Source organism: Stegodyphus dumicola, chromosome 12 (genome assembly GCF_044657685.1).
Source record: "Stegodyphus dumicola isolate Sdum_Otavi_A_Nest chromosome 12, ASM4465768v1".
NCBI classification, from domain to species: domain Eukaryota; kingdom Metazoa; phylum Arthropoda; class Arachnida; order Araneae; family Eresidae; genus Stegodyphus; species Stegodyphus dumicola.
Genome location: NC_140779.1, coordinates 20,475,020 through 20,502,644, shown reverse-complemented (window position 1 = coordinate 20,502,644; position 27,625 = coordinate 20,475,020). Strand labels below are relative to the sequence as shown.

Sequence of the window (27,625 nt, the reverse complement as noted above, 5' to 3'; positions counted from 1 at the left end):
TCACCGGAATTCTGAAATGTGGACTGATGTTTAGTTTGAAAATGTCTTTGTATATCTAATGTGTGACGTGCGACGCTTTGCGACATAACACATATACAACACGATTCTTTTTATCTACGAATATACAGTAAGACCACGCTTAACGCGAGGTATACGTTCCTTCAAAGTAGAGCGTAATATGAAACAGCGTTAAACGAGGTTATCTAATCATGTAAATAAAGGGGTTAGGGAAAGATGGGTAGAAAATTGGTCAGATATTTTACTATTAAATTTATTAATTATGTTTTTTATAACAATAAAAGAAAAAATTTATTTCTTATAAAAATAGAAACATAATAAACGAATATACATATAAAAATAAATAAAATTCTAAGTCAGTATGTTTACATTTCAGATCATTCCGTTTCTTCTGTATTTCCAATTTTCTGCCTTTTTGTTAAGAAGGTATCTAATGTAATTTGCGTTTTCCTTTTGCGCTCTATAAGAAGTTGTTGGTAAAAGGATAAGTCATCCATAACACCTCCTCTTGCCTCTGAACTCCGAAATCCTGTCAAAATTTGGGTCATTTTCAATAAATTGGTCCATAATTTCTAATCACTACTTTCAATATTTTTGTGGTTTTTTTTTTTTTTTTTTTTTTTTTTTCCCTCCGCTAATTCCTTGAGCTCATCATTAGAAAGACTTGCTGCCATGGACCTTATAAGAGATAGACTAACCGAGTGGGCGGGGCGCGCGTCACCGACATGTCGGCAAAAAAGAGTAGGGACGATCTGGTTTACTTTTAACACTGACACCTATGGCGTTTGTATCACACATAACTCTTTTTAATTATTAAATGTGATACGTTGTATAGTGATGAGATTATGAAAGCCACAGTTTTTTCCAAATAGGATTTAATATATTGCATTAAAGCACTTTTTACTGCATTTTGCGCATTTTTTTCACGCGTAATTCTTGTACAAATATCTTTACATTGATAAAACGGTAAAAACTCTAGGCACAAAATTTGTGAACTTAATTTTGCGTACAAAGAACGTAAAATTAAATAAGATTGATAGTACGTGATGCTTTGAAATAAATAAGGTAAAATTTAACAAGATCTGATAATTGTTTTTAAAAAATTAATGACCATTTTCAGGCAGTGATTTTCAAAACTATAATAACATTAAAAAACAATCATTTATTTGATTATATCATCATTAACCTATTAACGTTAAAATGGAATATTTGTTTTAGTAATTTCTAAAATTCGGAGCATAAAATTTTGAGTGTAATGAAAAAAAAAAAAAAAAAAAAAGGTAAAATTAAATCTAGAAGAACTCAGATTTTATATTACGCCTAAAAGGAACCTTTTTTAAAAATTTTGTGTGTTACCTATATTTATTGAATATCATGTTCTTCGCCCGTAACCCACATACATTTGAAAACAGCATATCTTTAGAATTTCCACACTGGAGATAAAACTGTTATTTTCCGTACAGTGCTCGCTCTGAACTCGTTGAGTTTGTTAATCAAAAATTCGTTAAAGTTTTACAAAACGTGAAATAGATTAAAACAAATTCGAAATTCGGCCGTCCAGATGCCCATGTTCGGGTGGAGGATTACATTATTCAAAATTTGATGTATCTAGATACTGTCGTTTTTGTCACAGTGCGAGAAACATACATGTATTCATGCAGATTCTTCATTATTTAATTTCTTTACATATAATACAGGGCGATAATATTTGGTAACAACAATTTGCAAGGAGACACGGAAATTTATAGTAAAACAGCGCAAAATGCCGCTTCGAAACTAACAGCCTTTCTAGGCTACCGTTGCTTTGGGCTAATACATTAAATTAACAGTAAATGAAAAAAAAAAAATCTTATGTAGAACTAAAAATAAATTAAAAAATAATCACTATAAAATACAAGCAAAATTAATTATTACGGTTAAATACAATTTTAATATTAGAATTAAATGTATAAAAATTATTAAGAAGTCAAAAGTTTTTATCACTATGATGTATTATGAAATATAATTGAAATAAAATTCCTTCATAGAAATTTTGCTATAATACTCATCTATAATTTTAAAAAAGCAGCACTATTTAGAATTTTAAACAAAACTTTCAAAAATTAGTTTTTAAATGTTTTAGTATTTTTTACTTATTTACACCAATAAAAAGCATTAAAATTGCAAGAGAAAATTGGTTGTTTGAAATTTTCTATTAGTTCAGATTTAAAATATTATTTTCTAAAAGAAGTAGTGACGAATTTCCTTACAGCATAGGAAAAGCTAAAAAAATATCCAGTCCTGAAAGCATGCAATAGCTTTATAATTATTTGAAACGTTAATTATGCTTGATAAATATGCTAAATTTTTCAAAATCAATCTCGATTTCAAAAATGAAAATATGTAGAAATTCTAATTTGTGAAATGAGGCGCTACAACCAGCTTTTTCTTGACAATTATACACGCTGTAATAGGCAACCAATGTTAAATTTCTGCAAGTCGTCCCTACTCCTCCGGATGTAATCAAGGTGACAGCCGGCAACGCCTCAGACGAGGGAGAAAACCCGTTTGGGTTAGTCTATTTCTTTTAAGTTCCATGCTTGCTGCTGTTTCTTACACTATTTCTTCGACATCTTCTACATTTACCTCATCTAAACCGGTTTGTTTCGCTAATTCCACTATTTCATTCATATCGACACACAGTGTCTAGTGTCACCGCCCTTGCTTAGATCTGGTCAAATGTCCTTCCACACCCTTTTCAAACATTTTTCTGTTACCTCATGCATGGAATTTCCTTCTTTACATAGACATTTTTTGGCCTAACGCTGCGTGCAATTTAGGGGAATCCCACAATTCAAATAAAAGAGCGTTAAACCGAAACAGCGCTAAACGGAACAGAGTTAAGCTGGGTCTTACTGTATATTCATTCATCCAAGAGTCTTGAAAATCGGGAACTTTCGACTTTTTTTTTTTTTTTTTTTTTTTAGTGGACATTTAATTAAATACTTAAGTATGAATTGTCACAATAATTATACAAACAAAATACAAGTTTTCACAACAAAACTAAGAATGTGTCGTAGCATCGATTAAAATAACACTCGATACTCGTGCATTTAGCTGATTTGCAACAGATGGCAAAGTTGTGAAGCTTATACGAGTAAGATGCCCATTGTCGGATACTCAGTCTTGAGCTTTGTCATTCAATGAAGTGCTCCTTAACTCTTCATAATTTTAACTCGACCACATGTTTTCTCAAGTTATTAATGATGCTAAATTTAATAAATTTGCTAACTATACATATAGCTTTTGTTTTCTTTTTTGGTGACCGTTAACATGTTTGAAATAACTGGTAAATCATGCCAATTGCTTTTTCGCATTCTAAACAATATTCGACTTAGATATGCAGACTCGTATGTACGCAGTGTTCAAAAAAGGCTATAATTTTTTGCTGTTTAAATATAGTATCCTATAGCAGATGTAATTTTAAATTTCAACATAGCAAGACTCCTTAGCCTGTCTCATTGAGATAATCTTAAAAGTAACTGATATTTATTTTTATCAATTCTGCATTGAATATTTATTATTATAAAATAAAATGCTTAAATTAATTTTTTTCTTATTTAAGAGAAACTATTGAACGCTGGAGAGGCGAAATTTCAAAGGTTATATCCATATACTGCTTTAATTGGCTGAAAGATCAGCAACAAGCCTTTAGCAATATCTACGAAGCCTTAAAACCGGGTGGTGAAGCAGCATTGCTCTTTGTATTAAGTACACCATTCTGGGATTCTTACAAGGATCATATTCAAAATCCAAAGTGGAGCACATTTTTAAAGGTACTGTTATTTGTAATTAAAATGGATTGACATTAAGAATTCTTTCAGGATGGAAGAAAACTTCGAGAAACTGGAAGTTCGAAAATGGAGATATTAAAAGATCGAGACTAATATGATAAAATAAAATAAAAGTATAAATGTGTGGCTCTTAAATGGGAGTTTTACAAAATCTTGAAGTTCATAGTGTTTGAGTTAATATTCATTGTACATTTTAAAAGATAATATAAAATATTTTATGGCAGATAAAAGTGGATCGTGATAAATTCTGATAGTTGCAAGAGATAAATGTGAGAAAGTGTAATGGCGAAGCTAGGGTTTTGCATTCCCGGAAATTCAAAAAGTAACTCATCATTACCGCAAAACTTTACTCAGAACTACCTCTCTCGGCCGATTTGCAAAAACAAAAAACCATGTAACCGTTATATAAAAAAATCATGTAACCGTAACACACTTTCGCGAAGAAATAATGAATATCACGTGGGCTGAGGTATGTGAGTTATCAGATGGGCTCCTTAACATGATCTCGCCTTAACCCTCTAAGCGGCAAAGCCGCATATATACGGCCTAGAATATTTATTGTGATATCTGTAAGAGCGTATATATACGTGCATATTAAAATATGTCAACTAAACTAAGGCAATATATCAAAAGAAAACAAATCCAGGTATGAAATGCCAGGAGAGTTTTTGCATTAAAATCGAAAAAAAAAATATTCTCATAGTAGTTTTGGGAAATTTGTGCTTTCTTAGCGAAACAGCTGGCCGCCCAGAAGGAATGGCAAATTAGAATGTCTAATGTGTTATGAGATAGAGTGTATTATAATTTCATTCCTATGTGTATAAGACTATTACAGACTTTTTTTAATATTAATTATTTAAATGGTGGATGTAGGTGTTCAATGAGTGAATGGGATTTCAAAGAGTTGTGATAATTGTGATGATATAGAATAAAAATGCCATCCACAGAAAGTGAAGTTTTATGTTCTTTCTCAATGCTGTCTTTTCAAGTTAAATATTGACTAGCTTTGGACCCAGCGCTAAACCTTCAGGCATGCCGCCCTGAACAGAATGGTTCTTTCTGCTCACTTGAATACGTTTTTATAAAGTGCCTGTTAATCAGATTAAGAATGTGTACGATATCACTAAAGAAACTTAGTATTATGAGTTTATGAATGAGTGCTTCTGGTTACACTGGTACTTCTGGTTTTAGAAGGTGAATTTAGAGCGTGTTCTGTCTGACTGGAGGCCACGTTGCTATACTTGATTTACTAGCGATTAAATGTTTCTGCTCATTTAAGGGAAAGAGCTTTCGATGATCTCTTGCGTTAATTACAGTCTGTTACTTTAAAACGGAAACTTCAAGATTATATACCTACACCGCCCAACCATGGTTTGGATTCGATCCCAGGTGAACGGGCTGGCAGCATGGTTGGATTTCCTGATGTGTAACATGAATACGATCCAGTTTGCTTTAGAATGCCCTCCACGAAAGCATTCCTCGTTTTAGCCAGATCGCCCTTGTTTCTTGCTATATTCAAATAACCTAGCTTAACCTACATTCCGGCAGCTGAATTTACTTGTAACAATAGGAGTGATAGCTGATCATAAAAGTCGAGTCGCTTAATTCTTTCTCTCACTTCTTTTCCAAGTAGCGTGTCTCATTTCATGAAAAGCAAGCGAATTAAAGTTGGTTTTAATTACAATTTCAAATGAGGTGGAGAAAACAAATGGTGTGGAATGATGACGACGCTAGTTACGATTGTAGATGGGGAGGGGGGCTAGGATGGCACTAGCTTGGAATACCTATTTTAAAGTAACAGAATATCTTCGTAATATAGTGAAGTCTTCTTTAGATGATGACACACAGTCCCAGACGATTTTGCTCATCTCATGGGATCGTTATCTGTCATCCATGAGTTCTTGTTGCTATGGTAAATTAGAAGCAAATTCTTGACTCCTTTCAAACGTCGAGATTTTCTGCTTTTGCCAATAACCAGTGTTGTAGACTAGAATAGAAGAGAAACACGCTAATGTGACAATCAAAATCGTAAAAAACAACCTTATATTTAGCGTAGGTATAATGAAACACTCAATCGATTTCGAGGGCAGCTAAAGGTCCCTCCTCATCAGGAGAAAGAAATACATAGAAAGAAGAAAATAGGAGAAGGAGTCACAGAAACACGTAGTGCTTATCAGCACTGCACGTGTTTATAACTAGATTTTTAATCAGAGTTGCACTGGCCGCCTACTTTTACTGAGCCAGGCTGTCTGATCAAGCATAAAGAAATATTAGCGAAGTTAAAATAGGGAGCGAGGGGCAAATGCACATTACGCTCAAAATCTGAACTTCAAATAATGGAAAGCAACCACTGAACGGATTTTTATACCCTCTGGTAGTACCAAGCGCGAGGAGGTAACGCCATCTATCGGCAAAAATAATTGAATTAAGATAGTAGAATTTTAAAGGCATTAGGAAGGACTGGATTGGACTTCAAATCATTAACTAAACTTTCTAAATCTTTGTGAATGTGAAAAGCCTCAAGAAAATCCAATTCGCCTATGGAAGAAGCCTTTTGGATGATTTTTGCAGACCCAAAATCAAAATTATGGTTAAAAGTCCAGCTATGATACGCTATTGAAGACTTGTTAATTTCGCCTTTTTTGACATAAGATTCATGTTCCTTGATACGAAACTTCAACGCTCTTTTTGTTTGGCCAATATATCTTAAACCACACTGACATGATATACTATAAATTCCCCAAGAATTCAAGACAGAAACGCAATCTTTTAGAATCGAAGGGTGAATTTTATTAATAGGGGAGAAACCGACTTGAAAATTGAATTTCTGGAGAATCCGTGCAATTTTATAGCTAACAGAAGGATAAAATGGAAGCACGACAAGGTCATTAATATTATTTCTAACAGTTGAATGTCTTCTTTGATGGGAATCTGAAAATTTTTTGACGGCTTTATCAATAATCACGGGAGAAAATCCACGGTCAATCGCAACTGCTCTCAAATAATTAAGTTCATTGGTAAGCAAAGATTCAGAGGAACAAACTTTTAGCGCGCGGAAAACATAATAGTAAAAAGAAGCCATTTTTTGCTTAACAGGGTGGCATGACTTGGCATGGGGTGGTAAACAAACTGCAAAGGGTTTACGGTACACAGTGGTGCTAAAATCGGTTTCATTGCGGATTATAAGAATATCGAGGAAGGGGAGGGAATTGTTGGATTCAATTTCAAGAGTGAATTGGATGGCTGGATCAATTGAATTCATAATAGATAGAATCTCGGATAAATCCTCTTTGTAACCGTCAAAAAGTACGAAAGTGTCGTCAACATACCGAATCCAAAGACGAAAAGATAATTTATCAAATAATTTCATCTCAAAATAGTGCATATAAATGTCAGCAAGTACCGGACTGAGAGGATTACCCATAGCCAATCCTTCAACTTGACGAAAATATGCATTTTGGAAAACAAAGTGGGTTTGACTTAGAGAAACTTTAGTAAGCGAAACCAACTCATTAATTTCAGTATGTGTGAAGTGAAATTCCCGAAGCCTAGTTTCAAGACAATTTAGTGCTCCTTCGACCGGAACATTAGTAAACAATGATTTGACATCAAATGAAACCATAATGGAACGAAGTGGGGAAATATTTTTAAGTTTATCAATGACTTCAACAGAATTTTTTACAGTGTGAATATTGTTAGCAAGTAGAGGAGAAAATCTGGAAACTAAATATTTGGCCAAAGGATATGAAGCAGTACCTATGTTGGAAACAATTGGTCGAAAAGGAATACCGGTTTTGTGGACTTTTGGAAGAGCATAAAGTCTAGCGCAATTAGTAATAGGCGGAATAAGTGATTTCTTCAACTGAGTTGGCAGAATGTGGGAAGATTTAATAGCACTTTTTACTTTCATGAGGTCCGAAGTTGAAGGATCTTTAGGGATCGAGCAGTATGGGCCTTCATTTATCAATTTAGAGACTCCAGTAATATATGTGTGTTTGTCCATAACAACGATCTGTCCGCCCTTATCAGCTTTAAAGATAATGATATTAGTATCAGAATGAATTTCACGTAAAATCTCATTTTCCTTTTTTCTAAGATTAGAACCCAAAGATTTATTGTTAAAATTAACGTTATGAGTAATTAGGTGGCGGATTGTATCCTTCTGCGTTTCCGAAATTTTGGAGAATTTAAAGGCTTTCTCTATAGGGGCGATGATTTGAGGAATTGAAGGTTTAGATGTCTTTGAAAAGTTGAAATTATATTTTAATACTTTTAACTGTTCCTCCGAAAGATTCCTATTGGAGATATTAACGATGGAGTTAACGTTTACAGTGGGAAGATCAGCTAGATAATTGGGACTATCCGACTGGTGTGTGAGTTTTAGGAATTTAGAAATGAGCACATTTTTATGCCGTTGACAAACGGTATCGGTTCTAGACCAGGATGAATGTTCAAATGAGGAAAAATTTTCAATGGAATTAGCAATTTTTAAATGGAGGTAATATAATTCAAATTCATTTTTAGATAAACGTTTGCGTGTGTCCCTTATAATGTGACGAAGAAGTGCCAATTTGAATTTATGCAAAATTTTTGAAACGTGAACGGAAACTTGAAGGCTACATTTCACATGTATAAATTTGGGAATGAAATTTTGATGTTTGCATTTAAGTAGAAACTGTAGATGATTCAAGAATTTCGTACGCTTAAGGCGTAACTTACAAAATCGGTTCCTGTCAGTGGACATATTGTGAAAAGGGCACAAGCAAGAAACAAGTGAACAAAAGGAATGTAATTCCGAAAGTCCAAACAAGTAATTACTTATAACATGAAAAAACACCAATAAATAATGAAGACAATTTTCATCAACAAATGACAAAAACATTCCAAAAGGAGAGAAACATCCAATACTGAAAGCCAATAGCCACGTGGAAAGAAGCAACGAAAGTCAAAATCGTGCACGTGGTAAACCGAAAAAAATAGAATTACCTCGAAAATGCCGGTTGATAGCATAAACCAAATCCGAAAAAAAGACCAGTGTTGTCTTTGTAATTGTTGAGTCTATATTGCACGTTAATAAAACAGTAACTTAAATTTATCAGTTTTTATTTAATGCCACTGCTGTTTTACTTTTAAATATTAATGTGTGTTTCTGCAGTATTCTGTAACGCAGTCAAGTTTCATCTGTGTTATAAATTTCGTGTGGCTTGTAATTTCATTCAACAGCCCAAGTAAAACCATCTTATATCCAATTATCATTAGTAACACCATTATCACCAAGTAACACCATTAGCATGATGATCCGCTTCTTCCTTCTCACCATGAATTTCTGATGAACAGTGTTGGATTTCACACGTCAGTTGATGTAAATTTACACGTCAGTTGATCAAAATTTACGTTATGGGCATTTATTTAATTTACTTGACAGTCAATGTTATTTTGAAAGCAACTTTTCCTATCGCTTTTGCTTTCAACTTGCGCTTTCATGGTAGAATGTAAATGAGTTAGCTCGCGTATACTCAAAATGAAGTAGAAAGAAGTTAGTATTTAAGGAAGGTTTTGGAAGGTGAATTTGGAGCGTGTTGTGCCTGCCTGAAGGCCACGTTGCTATATTTGATTTACTAGCGATTAGATTTCTCTGGCGTTGAGCGCTTCTTACCATTAGGGTTGTCTACATGGACTTTTACAAGTCAGAGCCAGCCTGCGCGTTAAGTAACCTGTGAAGCTGTTAAGCTAAACTTACTTCATTTAGTTTTAGGTTACTCGTTACCCTCTTGAGTTAAGCCAAAAGTGTTGGCTTTTGTAAGCTCGAATCGGTTCCATCTGTAAATTTTAAACGGAGAATAAAGTGTTCTTTACAACCTTTTCTGGACTTAAGACTTATGGATAATTCCCCATACAGTCTTTTATCGTCTAGTTAGTTTATGCAAGCAAAATATAGGAGCCGTTATAACATTTATAGCCAACGGAAAGATTCCATTTGTCTGTTTGGTCGACCTGCCTCTTCATGATTACAAGCATGACCAATGCTTTACTTACTTTTTTTTTTCAGTCAACAGTTACCACGTCCTCTCCATTAAAAGACTTCTAATATACAGTAATGCTGAGAAACATTTCAGAACCTTTATTACAATTCTGTGTGAACACAATGTACCCATCTGAAAGGGAAGATTTTGAATGTGGAAACCTTAAAAGATGGCATATAAAAATTTCCACCTAATTATCAGCTGGCATTCGAGAAGGGATTCATAGTTACGTACAATGCTTCTAGGTCAGGTGTTAGCCCTTTTTATTTACCCTGTTAAGAATTTAGTTTCATTTTATGAAAATAAACACTACTTTTATTCAAGCGTTGGCACTTATAATTATTTTCTACATTATTTCTTTTTAATTTATAAAACACATGAAAAATGATCTAAATTTAATTGAATTTGTATATATTTTTCGAGTTTGGGAAAGGAACGAAGATGATCGTCTAGCATTGGTGAAAGGGAACATGGGACAAAAATGATTGAGAACCACTGCTCTAGAGCAATAGTAGTTTTAAAAATGTACCATAGTCCAACACGTAGTTCTGTACCCTCCAGAGTAAAACACATATCCCGAGTGGTAGGCAAAGTGATACTTAGGGGTACGCCAAAGAAGTAAGTTCACAATTACTTGCGAGTGTTTGATTGTGTACATTATATTGCATTATACTTATATTACGTGGAGTACAGCTTTTAATTACTTTCGGCTTAGGAGTTAGACAATCAAAAACCTTTAGAGATAGCTGATTGATTTTGCCAAGCTTAAGCTAAGGAAAGTTTGCCCCTCTGAACTCCAGTGAGGACAAAGAACTCAAAACAGTGTCTCAGAGTGTTAATGGACCGAAACGCGAGAAGCTTTGATAGTCAGTTACAAACAGGATATTCTCTCTGTAGAGCGGTGTTTGAGACACCAGGGTGCCTGAGCCAAGGCTCTACCCCTTGTAGAACAGTTTGATCATTTCGAAAGGTGGTACAGAATAACTGAAAGATAAGTCGAATAGTTTTTTTTAAAAATAATTTTGTTAATGTACCTACAACATACACAAAAGTGAGAATGCAGACAGAAAATTCGAACTGTAGCAGATAAGAGGAATGAAAATAAATATATAAATAAACACATAAGTAAAATTATAGTTGCATATTACATGATCCATACATTTAGTTGAGCCATAGGCCTATCCATATAGTTATAGTAGTAGTCACAGATTTTAATACTGGGATTATTAATATTTTGCTGCCTTTCATGAAATTTTTTGGTTACGTTATAATAATGAGGGCTCAATAACTGAATGCCTAACTCTTCATGTGTTCTGTTATTCCTTACACGCCATTCAGCATTTACAATTTCTCGCAGAACAGTATTTTGGCAGACTTGCAATCTTTTCCTATTAGTTTTCTTGGTATATGCCCAAACTGGACTTGCATAACACAAAAGTGGACGTAGAATGGACTTGTAAATGAGTAACTCGTTGTCAATAGATAATATACTGTTTCGAGCAATTAAGGGGTATAGTTTGGCTTTACGAACTCGAAACTTCTGGGTAATAGATGTAATGTGCGTGGACCATGTAAGTTACTTATTGAGGATCACCCCAAGGTAAGGGACTTGCTTGGCCCGGGAAATATCAGTGCCATAGAACTTCAGGTTTTTTTGAAGTTGGTCTTCTTCGTAAACATAATAGCTGTTGTTTTTTCAACGTTGACTAGGATCTTCCACTTGGAGAGCCAAATCTCTAGCGTGTGTATGTAATTTTGTAGTCGTTGTATAACTGGACCTGGAAATGCACTTTGTGCGAGGACCGCTGTGTCGTCTGCATACATAGCTAATGCTGTGTCGTGTGTGGAAGGTATGGTATGTCATTCACGTAAATATTAAAAAGTATAAGCCCGAGCAAAGATCCTTGCGGGACACCAGCCATGATGACATGGCTTGTGGAATTTGTGCCAGACACGTGAACAACAAAGTGTCTACCTGTTAGGTAGGAATTAATAATGTTTATGATGTAGCCCGGGAAGCCCAGGATGTGTAATTTGTAAGTAAGGCCATACAGCCAAACTCGATCAAAAGCCTTGGCAATGTCGAGGAACAAACCACCAGTCACTTTCCTGTTGGCCATTCCCTCTGCAATAGTTTCTACGACTCGGTAGAGTTGGTTGGTCGTGGAGAGATAGTTTACAACAGGATATTCTTATGATTTATGACTTACTTTTTTCTGGTCATTAACTACTAAAGAATTTTTGACAGTAGATCGCATTAAAGTGCACTAGGCAAAGATATTTTCAAATAAATGGTACTAGGGATTCTAGTCTAGTCTGGTCTGTGCGACTATAGCCGAAATGTCGCGCGGCTGCGCGACTTGTCCGGCTCTTGAAAATAAGCCCAAAGGGCACATGACGTTGCAGTTTCTTGACAAATTTAGAGAGGTCAAAGGTGAATACAGGGGGCGACCATGCGTCGCAAGGCCTTCAAAGGCGCGCACAATAAGAAGTTCGCAAAGCAGGAGCCGTGAGGATCTGTGTGAAATGTTTGTGTTGTAACATCAATGAAACACAGACAAAACTTACAATTTCAATCTTGACATCTGAATTTAAAACACATCATAATAATTAAACATTTCATACTTTATTACATACATACTACTGTAACTTGAAAAGGAAATATATAAATTACAAATGAAAAAATAAAAAATAAAAATAAAATTAAATACACTATATACAATATGTACAAGAGCAGTGCGTACCCGTCATGAAAATCTTACGTGGGGAAATTTAAGTCCCTGGTGAAGTGGGCCGCGAGTGGTCTTAACGAAGCATCTTCATCAAGTATCACATAATCCAAGACATTAAGATCAGTCATGTGTTCACATTCCTGAGCCTTATTAAAGAATTTGTTATTAGCATTATGCAAATACGTCTCGACGGAGTCCCTTTTCAAGTCACGGTGTAGAGTGTGATTTGAGACGTAATAATGTGCATTAGCTATCATTCGAAGAGTCTTATTTTGTAAAATTTGTAACTTGTCTATCTCCTTCTTCTGAACAGTTGCCCAGGCGGGAGAGGCATATGAAAAGATAGGTCGTATGATAGAAATATATATATGTCTTTTCCTCTTTAAATCTAATTTGGAAGTCGCAGACAGAAGCAGCGTGAGACTTCGTATGACTCCGATAGTTTTTCCTCTAATGCAGTTAATATGTTCTTTCCAGAGGAAATTTGAACAATATTTAAGTCCGAGGTAGGAAGCACTTTTGACAACAGGCACTACAGTGTCAAAGAGTATTAGCTGTGTTGTCAGGGGATGATTCATCTTGTTTTTCTTAAAGATTAGTAGTTTGGACTTATCAGCATTGATTGCTATTTTCCATTTGGCGCACCAATGTTCTAGCTTGGGCATAAATCTCTGCAGTTTCTTTAGGGCAAAATTTGGTGTCCTAGACTTGACAGCGAAAGCTGTGTCATCTGCATAGCACCCCATGAAGAAGTTTTGATCAAGGTGTTCAGCAGGTAAGTCTGCTACGTAAAAAAGATAGAGTACTGGCCCCAAAATAGATCCCTGTGGGACCCCGGCCTTTACTTCTTTCGTAATAGATTTACTTTCTCCAATTTGAATGTGGAATGTTCTGTTTGTCAGGAAAGAATAAATAATTTTAATCAGCGCATCACTGAACTTTAAGCTGATTAACTTGTAAATAAGCCCCTCATGCCAGACGCGGTCGAACGCCTTCGCCACGTCTAGCATGAGTAAGGCAACATATCTGTTGTTGTGCAATGCACCGCCAAGGAATTCGTTGAGTCGAACTAGCTGTTTAGTCGTGGAAAGTGCTTTTCTAAAACCAAATTGTTCTAGAGGTAGTTTATCCATGTGAGGCTGAATACGGCTAAGGATAATTCTTTCTAGTATTTTACCCATACTGGGTAACAGGCTAATAGGCCTGTAACCCTTCTGTTTTCGTAAGATTTTTTCCCGGTTTAGGGAATACTATCATTTTAGCAGATTTCCAGATTTGCGGAAAATAATTGTTATAAAGACAAGCGTTTAGAATGCCTGTGAGCCTGTTGACCATGTTAATACTGGCACTGAAGAATCACTTTCTATTTTTGCCAAAAGATTAAAAAGCGGTGGATATGAGTTTAGTAAACGGTGGTTTTTTATTAATTAGTATGTATTTGGTTTGGTTCCTCGAAATTTGAACGTAATAAGCGGCTGAGTTTGTTAACTGTTAAATCTAATAAGCAGCGAGTACTGTAATCTTTCTCTTTAGTTTATAATTGTTAATTCCATTGCAGCGTGTACAAGCGAGATTTAAAGGCATACCTTTTCTTCTTATTTTTATAGAAAGAATATCGCAAAATAAATAATTTAAATCATCCCGAGTAACAAGCATATCAGCTGCTATGTATCGAAGTGATTGAATAATGTATTATTAGTTTCTATTGAGTTAGAAATCTTAAATCAAACTGCAACCATAATTAACTGATTGTGTGATAATAATTATCATTTCTGAACAGAATGTGGAGCAACGCATACCGAATTCCCATTTCCAAAAATATAAAGCTGCTTATTATGAAGACTTGCTGAAAACTATTGGATTCGACATTATTGTTTGTGAGGATGAGCAAAGAAAATTTGCATATCCATCAGACGATGATTGCAGAGGTACGTAATTTTAAAATTGCTTCTAGTATTACCCCAAAAGGCTATATTTCAATTACAAATATTACCTTTAGTAGTATTTAAGACAATGAACTGTAAATTAAATTTTTAATTCCAGTAATTTTACAAATTCATCAGAAATTACAAATTATTTATTATTAGCATCACAATAAGCAGTTTGGAAAGTTTCTCAAAACAGGATTGAAACCGAGGGGCAACTAATAAAGAGTTATTGATCGTATTCATATGAGCTTGCTAAGTATCTGGTATTGGAAAGAATTGACTGCATAATTTCCTTCATGTGCAATGTAAATACAACACACATTTCCTTAAAATATACTTTTGTACATATAAATCTCATACAGCTGATTACGTAAGTTCTACGCTTCGAATACAGTTAATTTCTCAAGCGAACAGCATTCTAAGATGAGAAATGATTAATATTTCTGACAGAATAATTAGGCTGAACATCATTTGCAAACATATTCTCTAAAAACGTTCTTCCGACTTTAAATTTTCTGAAAAAAATGTATGTGAATATACTGTAATCCGCCGATAGATGACAATGGATAAAGCCGCCGGCAGAAGGTGCCAGACTGAGAAGTAGGAGAGAAAGCGAAGCGAATGTAATGACGTTATGTTGGTTTGGAAAGAGACCTCCCAGCATGGCGGCATGCTGCACTGAGAAAAAAAAAAGGGGGGGGACGGTTCTACATCTCCCGTTCTACTGGGCCGATTGATGAAATTGAAATTTCGTTTTGTCATGTCTGGAAAGCGCGACGTAGGATGTGTATTAGATTTAAATATAGCATTGTTCTAATATAGGTATTTTTACATAAAATCGGGCTTTTTCTGAAATGACAAACCGATATTTTTCCATAATTTCATTCTCGAACTTAAATTGTGTAAAATTTGGTAAGAAATTTAAAATTTATCTTGGGGCACTTTTCTGCAGTTCACATACACCTCCTTTTGCATATTTCCATTCAAAGACTCAAATTATGACAAAAGTGCCAAGTTTTTTAAAAGTCGCACGAGTAGTTTTTAAAAAATTAGCTCTCAAAATTTTAGCTTCTCCATGTTAACCCTTTGCGGCACAGTGTGTTCGGTATGGACACATCTAAAAATTTCCTTCTGTATGCACAGAAAAATTGAATGAAAAAGGATTTATAGGTTGCTATAGGTTGCTCTGAACCTTCTTTATTTAAGGTAGATGGCAGCTCAACACAAACCAGTTCATATATTTTAGCCATGTTTAGTTTTTTAAGACCCTCATTTTTCAAAGAAATCTTGCAGAGTTTTTTAGGGTATAAAAGAAATTGTTTGAAAAGAAATTTCTATGTTATTTTTTTGACTGTATGCTAATCTCCTTATTCTACATTAGTTTAAAATTTTTACCTTGAAATCTTGCCTAAAATCAAACGGCGAACCCTAGGTGTGCCCAGACCGGGCTCACCGATAATCTAGGACAACTGAGAGTCTGTATTCTTTGTTTTGTTTCTCAGCATCTCATCGGTCATTTCATTGACAACAATGCTCGTTTCAGCACTCTTTTCGAAGTTCTATTCAGTCAGTGGGCCCTCTTCGGGCATACCCACAGAAATAAACGATAAATGCTATCTTCACAAAATTTTACTTGTGTACTCCTCTAGGCCTAATTAGACTGCATACCTTTTTTTTTTTTTTTTAATCAAAACTCTGAGTTTAAAAGGTAGCGTGCCGGAAAGGGTTAATTGAATTTGGTATACATTTATTAATAACTCTTTTTCTATAAACTTATTTGATTTTTTTCTTTCACATTTCCAAATTTAGTTTCATTCCTAATAAAATTCACCTATTTTTTATGATCCTTTTTTAAATTTGTATTTTTAAATAATTTTTATAAATTTTTCAAAAAAAAAAATTGAAGTATAACATATAAAATTTTTACCATCATCTTAAAGTAGATATATTTCTAAGCATACTTGCAAAAAGTTAGAGTTTTTCATTCAAAATTTCCTAAGATATAAGTAAATTTACATATTGGCGCGTTTTGAAGTTTGGCATATTTGTTATAAGCCATAATGTGGCTTACACTCTTTGCTAAAATTATTTGAAAATATGAAAGATGATCATTTTTCCGCTCGTGCACAATGTAAAATACTTCCTTTTTACTTCGCACAAGGAACTAAAAAGGGAAGGAAAATAGGTTGTTATAAATTAAGATGTTCGCCAAGCGAATTATTCTTGGCGCAAACTGAAATTTAAAAAAAAAACGCGCCAAGATGAATTTTTGAATTTCTTCGTAAATTTCGCGAAGTGTTACAAAATTTAACATTTAGTAACAATTGGAGTCGTAGAATCGAAATGTGGAAAAAAAAAACTGGCATGTCATTTCAGAAAAAGTCCGATTTTGTAACAAAATACCTGTATTAGAACAACGCTATGTATAAATCTAATATTTACACTAAGTCGCGCTTTCGAGACATGAAAAACGCAATTTAAATTTCTTTAATCGGCCCAGTAGAAAGGGGGATATAGGACTGTTCCATTTTTTTTGTGCGTAGTGTACATATGTATAGCCGCTTAGAAGGTATAGTGGTTAGTTACTCTGACTGTGGTACTTAAAGGCCAGAGTTGGAATCCCCGAAGAAGGCATGGGTGTTTTTAACTGCATAGTGTGGCAAGGGGGCACTCAAAATACAGGGTGATTATAATTATAGTTGCGATTTCAAAACGCTCTAAGTTTAAAACTACTGGTCAGAATGACTTAATATTTTACCAGAACAGTCCTGAGGTATTGGAATTTTGCTTGGCGAAGGAAAAATAGTTCTAAAGTTTATCGATAGATGGCGCTGTCGGTGTTCACATTGCTGTTGTGGATGTATAGCCGAACTGGAACAATAGACGCCAAGGGTTTACGGTAATTTTATTAGTGAAAAGACAACGATATGTAGTTACAGAGAAAACAGCGACAGTGACAGGAGAAGCTTCACAAAACAGACATCTTACGGAGGATTAAGGCATAAGCTGTTCAATATGATCTCTTCCTTGTTCCGCTGCTAACTGGGAACGCAAAACAGCATGTTCCACAGCAGGTCAGATGGTATCTGTGCTGACGCTATGAATGTGGTGAATGATGCTTGTCTTTAAGTGGGCCAGACTGCCAAAAAGCCAAAAGTCACACGGGTTTAAGTCGAGAGAGCGTGACGACCACGCTGTTGGAAAATGGCGGCTTATGATTCTATCATCTCCGAAATGAGCGATCATCAGCAGCTTCATACGAATAGCAATGTTTGGAGGAGCACCATCGCGCATGAATATAGTGCGATCCACACATCGACGTTGCTGAAGTGCTGGAAGGACATGTTTATGCGAAAGTACCGCTTGCCAGTAACTGCGCAGGTAACGGGATCTGTAGGTGCGATCTCCTCGAAGAAGAACGAACCGAAGCGAAACGCTGCCGTTATTCCGCACCGCACAGTGGCCTTTTCAGAGTGAAGATGTAATGGCTGTAGCGGGAACGGATTCTAGGTCACCTATATCCTGAAATTTTGTGTATTTGCAGAACCTTGCAAATAGAAATGTGCTTCATCAGACCACAGAATGTTTTAAGGCCATTCATTATCCACCTCCATCCGGCTAGAAATTGTAGTGCAAACGATTCACATTGTGGAGTCATTAGATAAATTTTTGGAAGCCGGAGAGATGAAAAATTAGCAACGTCTTCGCCGGGAATCGAACCACGGACCTCTGGAATACCGGCCCAGCGTGCAGAACCACTACACCACGGAGGCACGCTTGAAAAGCGGGAGAAATACCTTATAACATGTTTCCATGTCAGCAGGATTAAATTTATCTATCATTTTCTGCAGATCATATGTGGTCATTGGGCCTGATTTTATGCCTTTTAATGTCCGGAACTTCCTGGTAGCTGTTAACTCACAGTCACCATTCTGATAGAAAAGCTTCACGAGAAGAGCACGATCCTTTTTCGTCAGAGTCATAATGAAGCACTCAGGCAAAATATTATACGTGTCGTTAGTGCTCTGCATTTTTTTCTTAGCCATGTCTGCAATGCGCATGTTATGTGTTAATAATTTGCATCCCAACAGCAATGTTAACCCGCGAGCACACGCGGCGGGTATGTCATACCCATGTGCATTTTTCTTTTTGTATATTTCTCGCCCATTATTTCATAAAAGGTCGAAACTTGGTGTAGCTGAGTTCAAGGTCACATACTTAAATGGGGGAAATTCCTGAGGTGGCAAGTGCAACGGTTTTTAGGAACAGCATTGTTCGGGCATGTCATACCCGTGCGTGTACTCGAGTTTCTCAGTGAGTCACTTCGCCCTTCTCGTTTTCAAGCTTTAAGTATAGGTTTTTCTTGAAGTGTAAGCATGGCGCCGTATATTCTTTACGATGAAGAGATGGAAAGATTGAGAAATCTCCTTGAAACAGTTTCTTCTGATGAGGATTCATTTAGTGAAGAAGAGGAAGATGTTGATGACGAAGAATATAATAGTAATCATGATTCACCCATAGAGAGTAGTGATTCAGATACAGAAACAGAAAATGAAACTCTAGAATGTAGCAATGAGTTTTTATGTTGGAAAAAATGGAACAAAAATAAATTCCGGACTAATGTTAGAATTGGCGCCAAAAATATTATAACTAAACTCCCTGGAAATACAAAGTATTCTAAAGACTTCTCAACACCTTTAGATTCCTTGTCATTGCTTATCGATGAAGATATGTTAAAACATGTAGTTGACAATACAAATATTTATATTGATTCAATACGAGAAAATTTTACTCGTAAACGGGATGAGTACTTTTCTCAAAGCCGTAGGGATGCAGCTAATAGAAAATGTTCAAAATGAACGACGGCGAGCATCTGTGGTTCTTGATTCTGGACAAACACTGACCACCGATGAACATGTTAACAATGAACTGTCCCCCAAAAAACCTAAAATTACTTACAAGAGGTGTACAGAGTGCTCCAAGAAAAAAGATAGAAAGACTAGATTCATTTGTGAAAATTGTAGCAAAAGTATATGTATGGAACATATAACCTCATTTTGTAAACAATGTTCAAGAAGTAAGTAAATAATTTTTCCTCTCCTTATTGTTTCCTATTTTGTCTAAAATGAAGTATTAACTTGGTTTTACATTTAATTTCTTTTAAAAAAACGATTAATTTTTTTTTTGACAAATTTTTAATTACAATTTTTTTATTCGGGTATGACATACCCGGCGCGTGTTCTCGTGTTCGTCGGATCGGTGCTTGTGCTCGCGGGTTAACCCCGACAGCGCCATCTATCAGTATATTTTGAAACTATTTTTTTTTCCTTCACGAAACAAAATTCCATTTCCTCACGATTGTTCTAGTAAAATATCAAGTCATTCTGACAAGTAGTTTTAGAGCATTTTGAAATCTTATCTTTAATTATAATCACCCTATATATTGCCAGCAGAAATCATCTCGAGAGGTTGACGGTAAAGGAAGAAGCGTGGGAGTCCGAGGTGTTCTCTCTCGGAATTCCATCTGGAGTTTAACCTTAATAGGCGTTTGCATGGCACAGTAGCTAATATGCCCACTGTATGCACAGATGCCTGCTTTGCTTGTGTATGTGTACCTGCACATATGTATAATATAAATTATATTAATAAACCAGAAGAAATAAGAGAATATGATCAATCTGAAGAGTCAACTCAGAGAACACTTAATAATATTCATCTAGATATATATAAGAGGAAGAGATTTAGCTAACGTTAAAAAATTGTTAAAGAAAAAGTTATTTGGTGATACAGCTTTATTTGCGACTTTCCAAATGTTGAAAATGCAGTTTTGAAAATTTGAAAACTCACTAAGAAGACAGACTCATGCAAGGAAAATATAAACTAATGAATGAAGAAATATGAAGCGAAAGATATGTATTTTTATTTTAACTTTAACTCAACAGCTCTCTTGTTGAAGATGTAGAATCTGTTGTAGTTTCTCCCAAATCCATTCAAAGTTCAAACAAGCGCATTTTGTAACTCTACTGAGAAAAAAACCAAGGAAGCGTTTTCGATAAAATGCTGAAATGATCGAGAATAAAGCAATACACAAAATGAATACCAATGTTTTTTTTTAGTCCAAAGGGATTTGAATCCCGAAGGACTATTAGTTTCGTTTTGGCATTTTGCGTCGGACTCATAAACGTCGGTTCACTTTTCAAACTGTTGCCACAAAATGATAGAGTCCTGCATTATATTTGAAGAAATTAAATAATGAAAATCTGCGTAAATGTATGTATATTTCTCACATTGTCATAAAATAACGGTACATAGAGTCATCGAATTTTGAATAACGTAATCCTCCAACGAATATGAGCATGTGGAAGACCAAATTTGAAATTTGAAATTTGTTTTATGATCGATTTCCTATTTTTTAAAACTTTGACGAATTTTTGATTAACAAACTCAAGGATTTCAAAGCGAGCAATGGCAACGTTGTGCAGAAAAAACATTTTTATCTCCAGCGCGTGAGTCTCTGTATCGGAAATTCTAAAGATATGCTCGTTTTAAAACTATTTTGCGATATTGCTGTTGCACTGGATCTTATGGTTTAAGTGCGAGGAACATGATATTTAATAAAGAAAGGTAACACACAAAATGTTAAAAAACGCCCCTTTGGACGTAATTTAAAATCTGAAACATTTCAGATTTTTTTTTCCCTCATTTTGTAAGTAATGTTAAAAAAAAGTTTGATTTCTAAATCAGTTTGAATAGTAAATTGAAAATATATTACTCTAACTATACTTGACAAACCACCTTTACTTCATGAAATTTTAAAACTTGTTGAAAAGTTTACTATTGACAATCAAATTTGTCATAACGTTCGTCGTTAGCGATCAGAAATGTCTTATTTAACAATTATTTTGAATATTCTATGAAATTATACAGTTTGGTCTTCTTAGGGAGTATACACCAGACCAAAACTCCGAAAGGCAAGTGGCGAATTATCTCTGTGTCTTGTAGTTACCACAGAGACAGGGAAAGGGTGTAAAAGAGTACTTTTATTAATACAAACAAAGTTTAACGGATGGCAATAACTCATGCTTAGAGAAGGCAACTGATTTGGCTTTAAATCAAGATGATGGAGTTAACATGTGCACTGAAATCAGGCTGCCCTGCTGGCTGTTGCAGAAACCAATTTGCAAACTCGACACATCGTTCATAGTCTGTAGGTGTCAAGGTTTGCACTTGCTGTATATGGTAGGGGTATAATCCTGCTTTCCGTAATAATCACCAAACAATTCAGTGGGGTACATTTACGGCAAGGAAAACCTCTCGCTTTCTAATATCCGGACGATCTTCCATTCTTGCAGAATGTACTCGACAACTTGTGACATCTGCACAGTCCTGCCGCGCCTTGTATCATTCCATGCCGGTGACAAGGGATCCCGTTTCATACAGGCACCGATGCAATCACTGGAACGTTTTTCGGTCTGGCACGTGTCTTCTCGGAAAACGGTGTTTGTACAGTCTTTAGGCTTCCAGAGCACACCCATATATATCACAAGACCATATATAAAATGCATGTCCGACTTTTCCTGATTAATGTACATCGGCATGCCTTTTGAAATCCAAGCTAGAAATTGTGTAAGAAAGTAAGATGAGCAAGAAAACTCGCGTTTTGTGCTTTCCATTATAGCGCCATCTAGCGGTTCACCGCTTCCTCTCCTCTCATGCATTGTAGGTGAAAACTGTTTGTTTAGATGTTTTCTATCACTTTTTAAATTTTGCCCGTTAGTTTCGAAACACCCTGTGTATTTATAATGAAAAAAAAAAGTTTTGTGCTGTAAAAAGTTCTTTTAAGATGACTACGTTTACGAAAAACTAAATTGCTTCTGATTGTGAATGTCGTTCTTGGGGAGATTTCACGTGCATTATAGACGCACAGTTTATAAGATGTTTTTTGAAAACATACTTATCTCTTCCTCGGATTTGCAAGGGTCGACAGGAGCGTACCGGACACCGCAAGAGCCGCGATGCTTTTACGAACTCACCATCCCTATCTCCGGATGATTCGATTCCAGGAACACGAGTTCTTACAAAGAAAGGATAACTCTTCCCCGGGTTTCCCGTCGACGTCTCCAAGTTCGGTTGCCTTACCGCATTTTGGAGCCGAAGCTCCAATCTCCGTGTCCAGGTTGGGGAATATTCGGCTTTAAATTTTTTTTCAAATATTAAAATACATAAAAATAGCAATTTTGTCACAGTAAAATGTGGAATTTAAACGCCATAAGAACTCATACAGCCCAAGCCTTTATGGCTACCTTCACTATTTTTACTGAAGAAATTGTTGTTGTTGGGACTAATTTCGCTTGTGTGATATCTGAGCAAGTCCACCAAATTCATCGTGGCAAGGATGGAAGATTCAACCCCTCCTAGCAGAAGACACTCTTTCTGTTAGGAGGTATTTGGAAGATTGCGCCTGTCGTTGGCAAGAGCCTTGGACACCATTAGAGGTCATAGTAGGACTTTGCTCAGTCTGCCCCCAATTTTGAAGGAGAGCACCCCGGAGGGACAGGCCCGAAGGTCTCCAACTCCTCTTTCGCTACTTCCCTACTACCGAGGGGAATTTCGGCTCGCCGCATGATTTGAGCGCATCCATGCCGCATACACATTTACAAACATCCATACCTTCTCTGAGATTCGAACCCGAGCCCTTCGGTCTGGCAGCCAGCGTCGCTAACAACTATCCCGGTTAGGCAACATTGAAGGGAGTAAAATTCTTCATTTGAGGTTCAGTATTAGAGCCGCCCAGACGGAAAAGTGATTGCTGACTCTGTTCTACCGAAGGGCCCAAGCTCCAATGTCGGAGAAGGCATGGATATAATTCGTTCCTTTCTTCATAGGATGCAACGATGACCCACCTATTAGATGCTACTGGAATTAAAATAGTTCAGTATTAGATTTTTGCTGTACTGTTTGCTTTCAGTCACTCCCAAAATATTAAATTTATTTTAACCTGCAAATACAGCCGAATTCCGAAAATTCTCAGCTTATTAAATACAGGTCTTGGAGAATTATAACCACGCTTTTCTATTCGCTTTACTAAGAAATGGATTTTTGGGACTTTGCGGCCATAAAAATTATATTTTCTCCATATATTTCTAATAAGGTCTACATTACGGTATCCGGACATAATCCCGACAGCCGAAATCCCGACAAGCCAGAATCCCGACAGACGGAATCCCGACAAACCAAAATCCCGACAGGGTCGAAATCCCGACAAACCAAAATCCCGACAGGGTCGAAATCCCAACAAGCCAAAATCCCGACAGGGTCGAAATCCCGATTGTCCAATATCCCGACAGGGTCAAAATATCGACACGGGCGAAATCCCAATAAGGCCTAATGACCCCTTAACATACTTCCACAGCTGCAACTAGTATATGCTTAGCAAATCTGAAGAAAATTAGAAAAGATTATTCCAAGATTTAATTGATTTCGCTGAAGAAAATAATATTGAACTGAGGCCATCCAGAATCATTAGTGATCTAGAAAAGGCAGCTATAAATGCTCCGCGCACTCAAAATGCTGTCGAGGATTGGCACAGAAGATGGGAGACCTTAATTGGACGGGCCATGTTGGCGTTTATAACATCATAGAAGGATTTCAAAAAGAACAGGAGCATGTGGAATACCAAGTTGAATGCATTCTTCGCGGAGAACAACAACCAAAACGTAGGAAGGTAGATGATGACAGAGAAAGGAGAATTATGACTGTTGCGGACGATCGTGATAATCGACCTGTGATGGAACATTTTCGTGCTATTGCTCACAATGGGTCGCTGTAAATATGTCTTTTGCATGTGTAAGTGATGTTTTCTTTTTCTTAATAAAAAGAATTTTATAAATCTTCATTTCAAATTTTAACGGTCATTTCAATTTGTTAAAAATTATTTAAGTAATGACATAATTTTTATGATTTTTTGATTTAAACTTTTAATTAGTAATATGTAATAGTTAGTTAAAAATTGTATTTTATTAAGCTAAATTGAGTGTTTGTATTTAGATATTAACTTGTCGGGATTTTGGACAGTCGGGATTTCGACCCTATCGGGATTCTGGACACTCGGGATTCTGGCTTGTCGGGATTTTGACCGTGTCGCGACTTTGGGTTGTCGGGATTTCGGCCCTGTCGGGGTGGGATTCTGGCTGTCGGGATTATGACCCAGACCCCTACATTACTAGATTTGTAAAACATTCGTTGAGCATTTAATGTCAATATGATTTCACTGGTTTTAGAATTAAAAAATTCAGTAGTTCAGCTATTTTCTTCTCAGATTTTTCACGATTCCAAAGAAAAATTGCAAGCTTGCTTGCATCAAAAGAAATCACAATTTCTTCGACATCCGCTAAAAAGTATCTCCTAAACCGTGCGATTTCCAAGTTTAAAACCTTTCTTCCAGGTGTTCTACAAGAAAAACCTGGTATAATTAGCTCTTCATAGCATTTTAAATCCATTTTAGCCTTTTTATAGCATTTGTAACAATGCTCCAATAACGTTGTTAGTCCAGAATGGCAGTTTGCCCAGAAAGGCTCTTAATTTCGTTTTTGGCATTTTGCGTCAATTCATTATAAACGGCGAATCACTTTTTAAATTGTTGCCACCAAATATGTAGATCCCTGTATGATATTTAAAGAAATTAAATAATGAAGAATCTATATAAATGCATTTACGTTTCTCACGTTGTGGTAAAACAACGGAATTTGGTTGTGGTAAAACAACGTCTCCACCCGAATATGGACATCTGGAAGCCCAAATCTGAAAATCGGAATTTGTTTTATTATCTATTAGTTCATATTTTGTAAAGCACTTATGAGTTTTTGGTTAAGAAATTCAACGGTGTCAAAGTGAGCAATAGCAAAGAACTGTACGAAAGAAAAAAAAAATTGTCTACAACGCGTAAGACTGCATGTCGGAAATTCTTAAAATATACTGTTTTAAATATTTTGTGATACTGCTGGTGAATTGAATTTTATGGTTTAAGTGCGAAGAACATGATATTTAGTAAATAAAGGTAACACACAAAACGTTAAAAAAACGCCCCTTTGCGGGTAATATAAAATCTGAAAGCTTAATTTCATATTTAAAAGCAAGGTACTTAAAATAGCTCATTTATTCATTAGGCTTATTTAAAATTATTCCCCGTAATAGATTTCGCATGGTATTTAAATACAGAAAGCAGTGAAAAATATTTAGTTCTGGAATAATGGCTCGAAATGTTTGAAAATTTGTTTGAGCCACTGATTGTAGTTCGTTAAAAAATTCCACAACGTTTAAATATCTAACAATTGCAGAAGCTATCTAAGTTCTTTGAAACCTTTTAAAAAGAATAAAATTTGCTCTATGATTATTTTGAGTTGTAAACATATTTGGTGAATCTTCGGATTATGGTAACTTTGCGATTTTTTGGCGAAACTTTGGCGACCAACCCTGCTACAGCAACCTGCTAGCTCTTTTTAGACGCCATTTTGTTTTCACGAAGTAAAAGCATTTTTTTTTTTTTTTTTTTTTTTTTTTTTACTCAACATTTTTTCCAACAATCTGCTAGCCGAATTAAGCTTTTGCTAGAACTTTTATGGAACAAAAGTGCTTAATCATGACGAAGATTAGGTGCGAAATTGGGAGAAAGTGCAGAATCGTCCACTGCTTCGCGCGTTTTTAAAAATTACACATACGCGGTTTCCATGTACACGCCGACCTATTTTCACTTAAAAAACATCCCAGAATTGCACAAAAATGGCATTGCGCACACTCTTGACTTTATCCATCTACTCATCGACCTATTTTCACTTAAAAAGTCAAAGAAAATTGAAAAAAATCCAATTCTTCTTACTCTTGTAAAAAGCGCCAAACAAATAAGTGGGCGATTCTGCACTTTAGCAGCGAAATTGCTTCTAAGTGCTTATTAGCTAAAATAACGATCGGAATTTTCCGGAAAATGTCACATGACATATCTCATGATCTCTCATTTCTCTGAGACAAAATAATATATGATTCGAACTGTGTATTCTCACATTATTGCTAAAGGCCTACCTAGTAACCTTTATCGCCTTACCAAAATGTCGCCAAACTACCTGTTACCATATTCCGCATATTTACAGACAGTTTAGTGATATATTGCTAGTACACTCAGTAAGATATTATAAGCTGAAATGAAATTTTTATGAGATTAAAATAATGCAAAAGCTAAGAAAATTCCCTAGAAGTATTAAGCTTATATTATGCTAAACTGAGATTGAACGTAGGTCAGATTGCAAGTTTAGACTCATTTTCTTCCCAGTGCAGTTTTAGAATTAGTATTACTTAATAAACTGATGCAAATAACATATGACATGATATGCAAATAATATTTTAAAAATTCTTTTAAAGCTGCTTGTGCATCGAGATGTGCTTTGACGTCTCACATTCCTTTGGACTTGAGGAAGGAATTTGAAGAAGAACTGTTCCAAGGATTTCTAAAATACAATGGAAGAAATACCGATGGCCTTCCTGAGTTGCAATATCTTACTCTCACTATTCTAATTCGGAAACATTTAACAGTGAAAAGCTCATAATAAAAATGCGATGTAAATGTACAATTCCGTAAAGGAAATTTCAATTCTGTTGTTTGATATCTAGTTATTATACATTATCTTACTGCCTGGATTTATTCATTTATTCCACGATAAATAATTGAAATAAAAACTTAACACGTGTTTATTGATATTCTAAACATTAAATATTCTTTAAAAAAATTGCCTGCAGCACAGTGCGGCTAAGAACGCTATTCTACTGAAACATAAACATGAACAACTGTTGCCATTCACACAAATTCAATAGTAAAATAAAGCATGTTGCCAGTAACAAGATTATTGTAGAAATCACAACATAAAATTAAACAGTGAGAAAATAAATAAGGCAAAGAAAAAAAAAAAGAAATGCAAATATTAAATATAAATCCAACAATAATTTTATTTTAAAGGATGTTGTAATAGAAACAAAAAGGCTGAAATTATAAAAATTATATTTTGTAAAAATATGTTAAATATGAGACTGCTTTAATTCTTAGG

General features: G+C 35.4%; 1 protein-coding gene across 2 annotated transcripts in view; it reads left to right on the top strand.

Annotated features, from left to right (window-relative positions):
• The window catches only part of jhamt (juvenile hormone acid methyltransferase), a 108,041-nt gene extending 80,762 nt beyond the window's left edge, over positions 1 to 27,279 (top strand). For both annotated transcript variants that reach the window (XM_085827526.1, XM_085827527.1), the window contains exons 3-5: positions 3,623 to 3,833; positions 14,387 to 14,534; positions 26,946 to 27,279. In XM_085827526.1, coding sequence (XP_085683652.1) covers positions 3,623 to 3,833; positions 14,387 to 14,534; positions 26,946 to 27,130 — 544 coding nt within the window. In that variant the 3' untranslated portion in view covers positions 27,131 to 27,279. The remainder of the gene's footprint in view (positions 1 to 3,622; positions 3,834 to 14,386; positions 14,535 to 26,945) is intronic.
• The last annotated feature ends 346 nt before the right edge of the window (positions 27,280 to 27,625 follow it).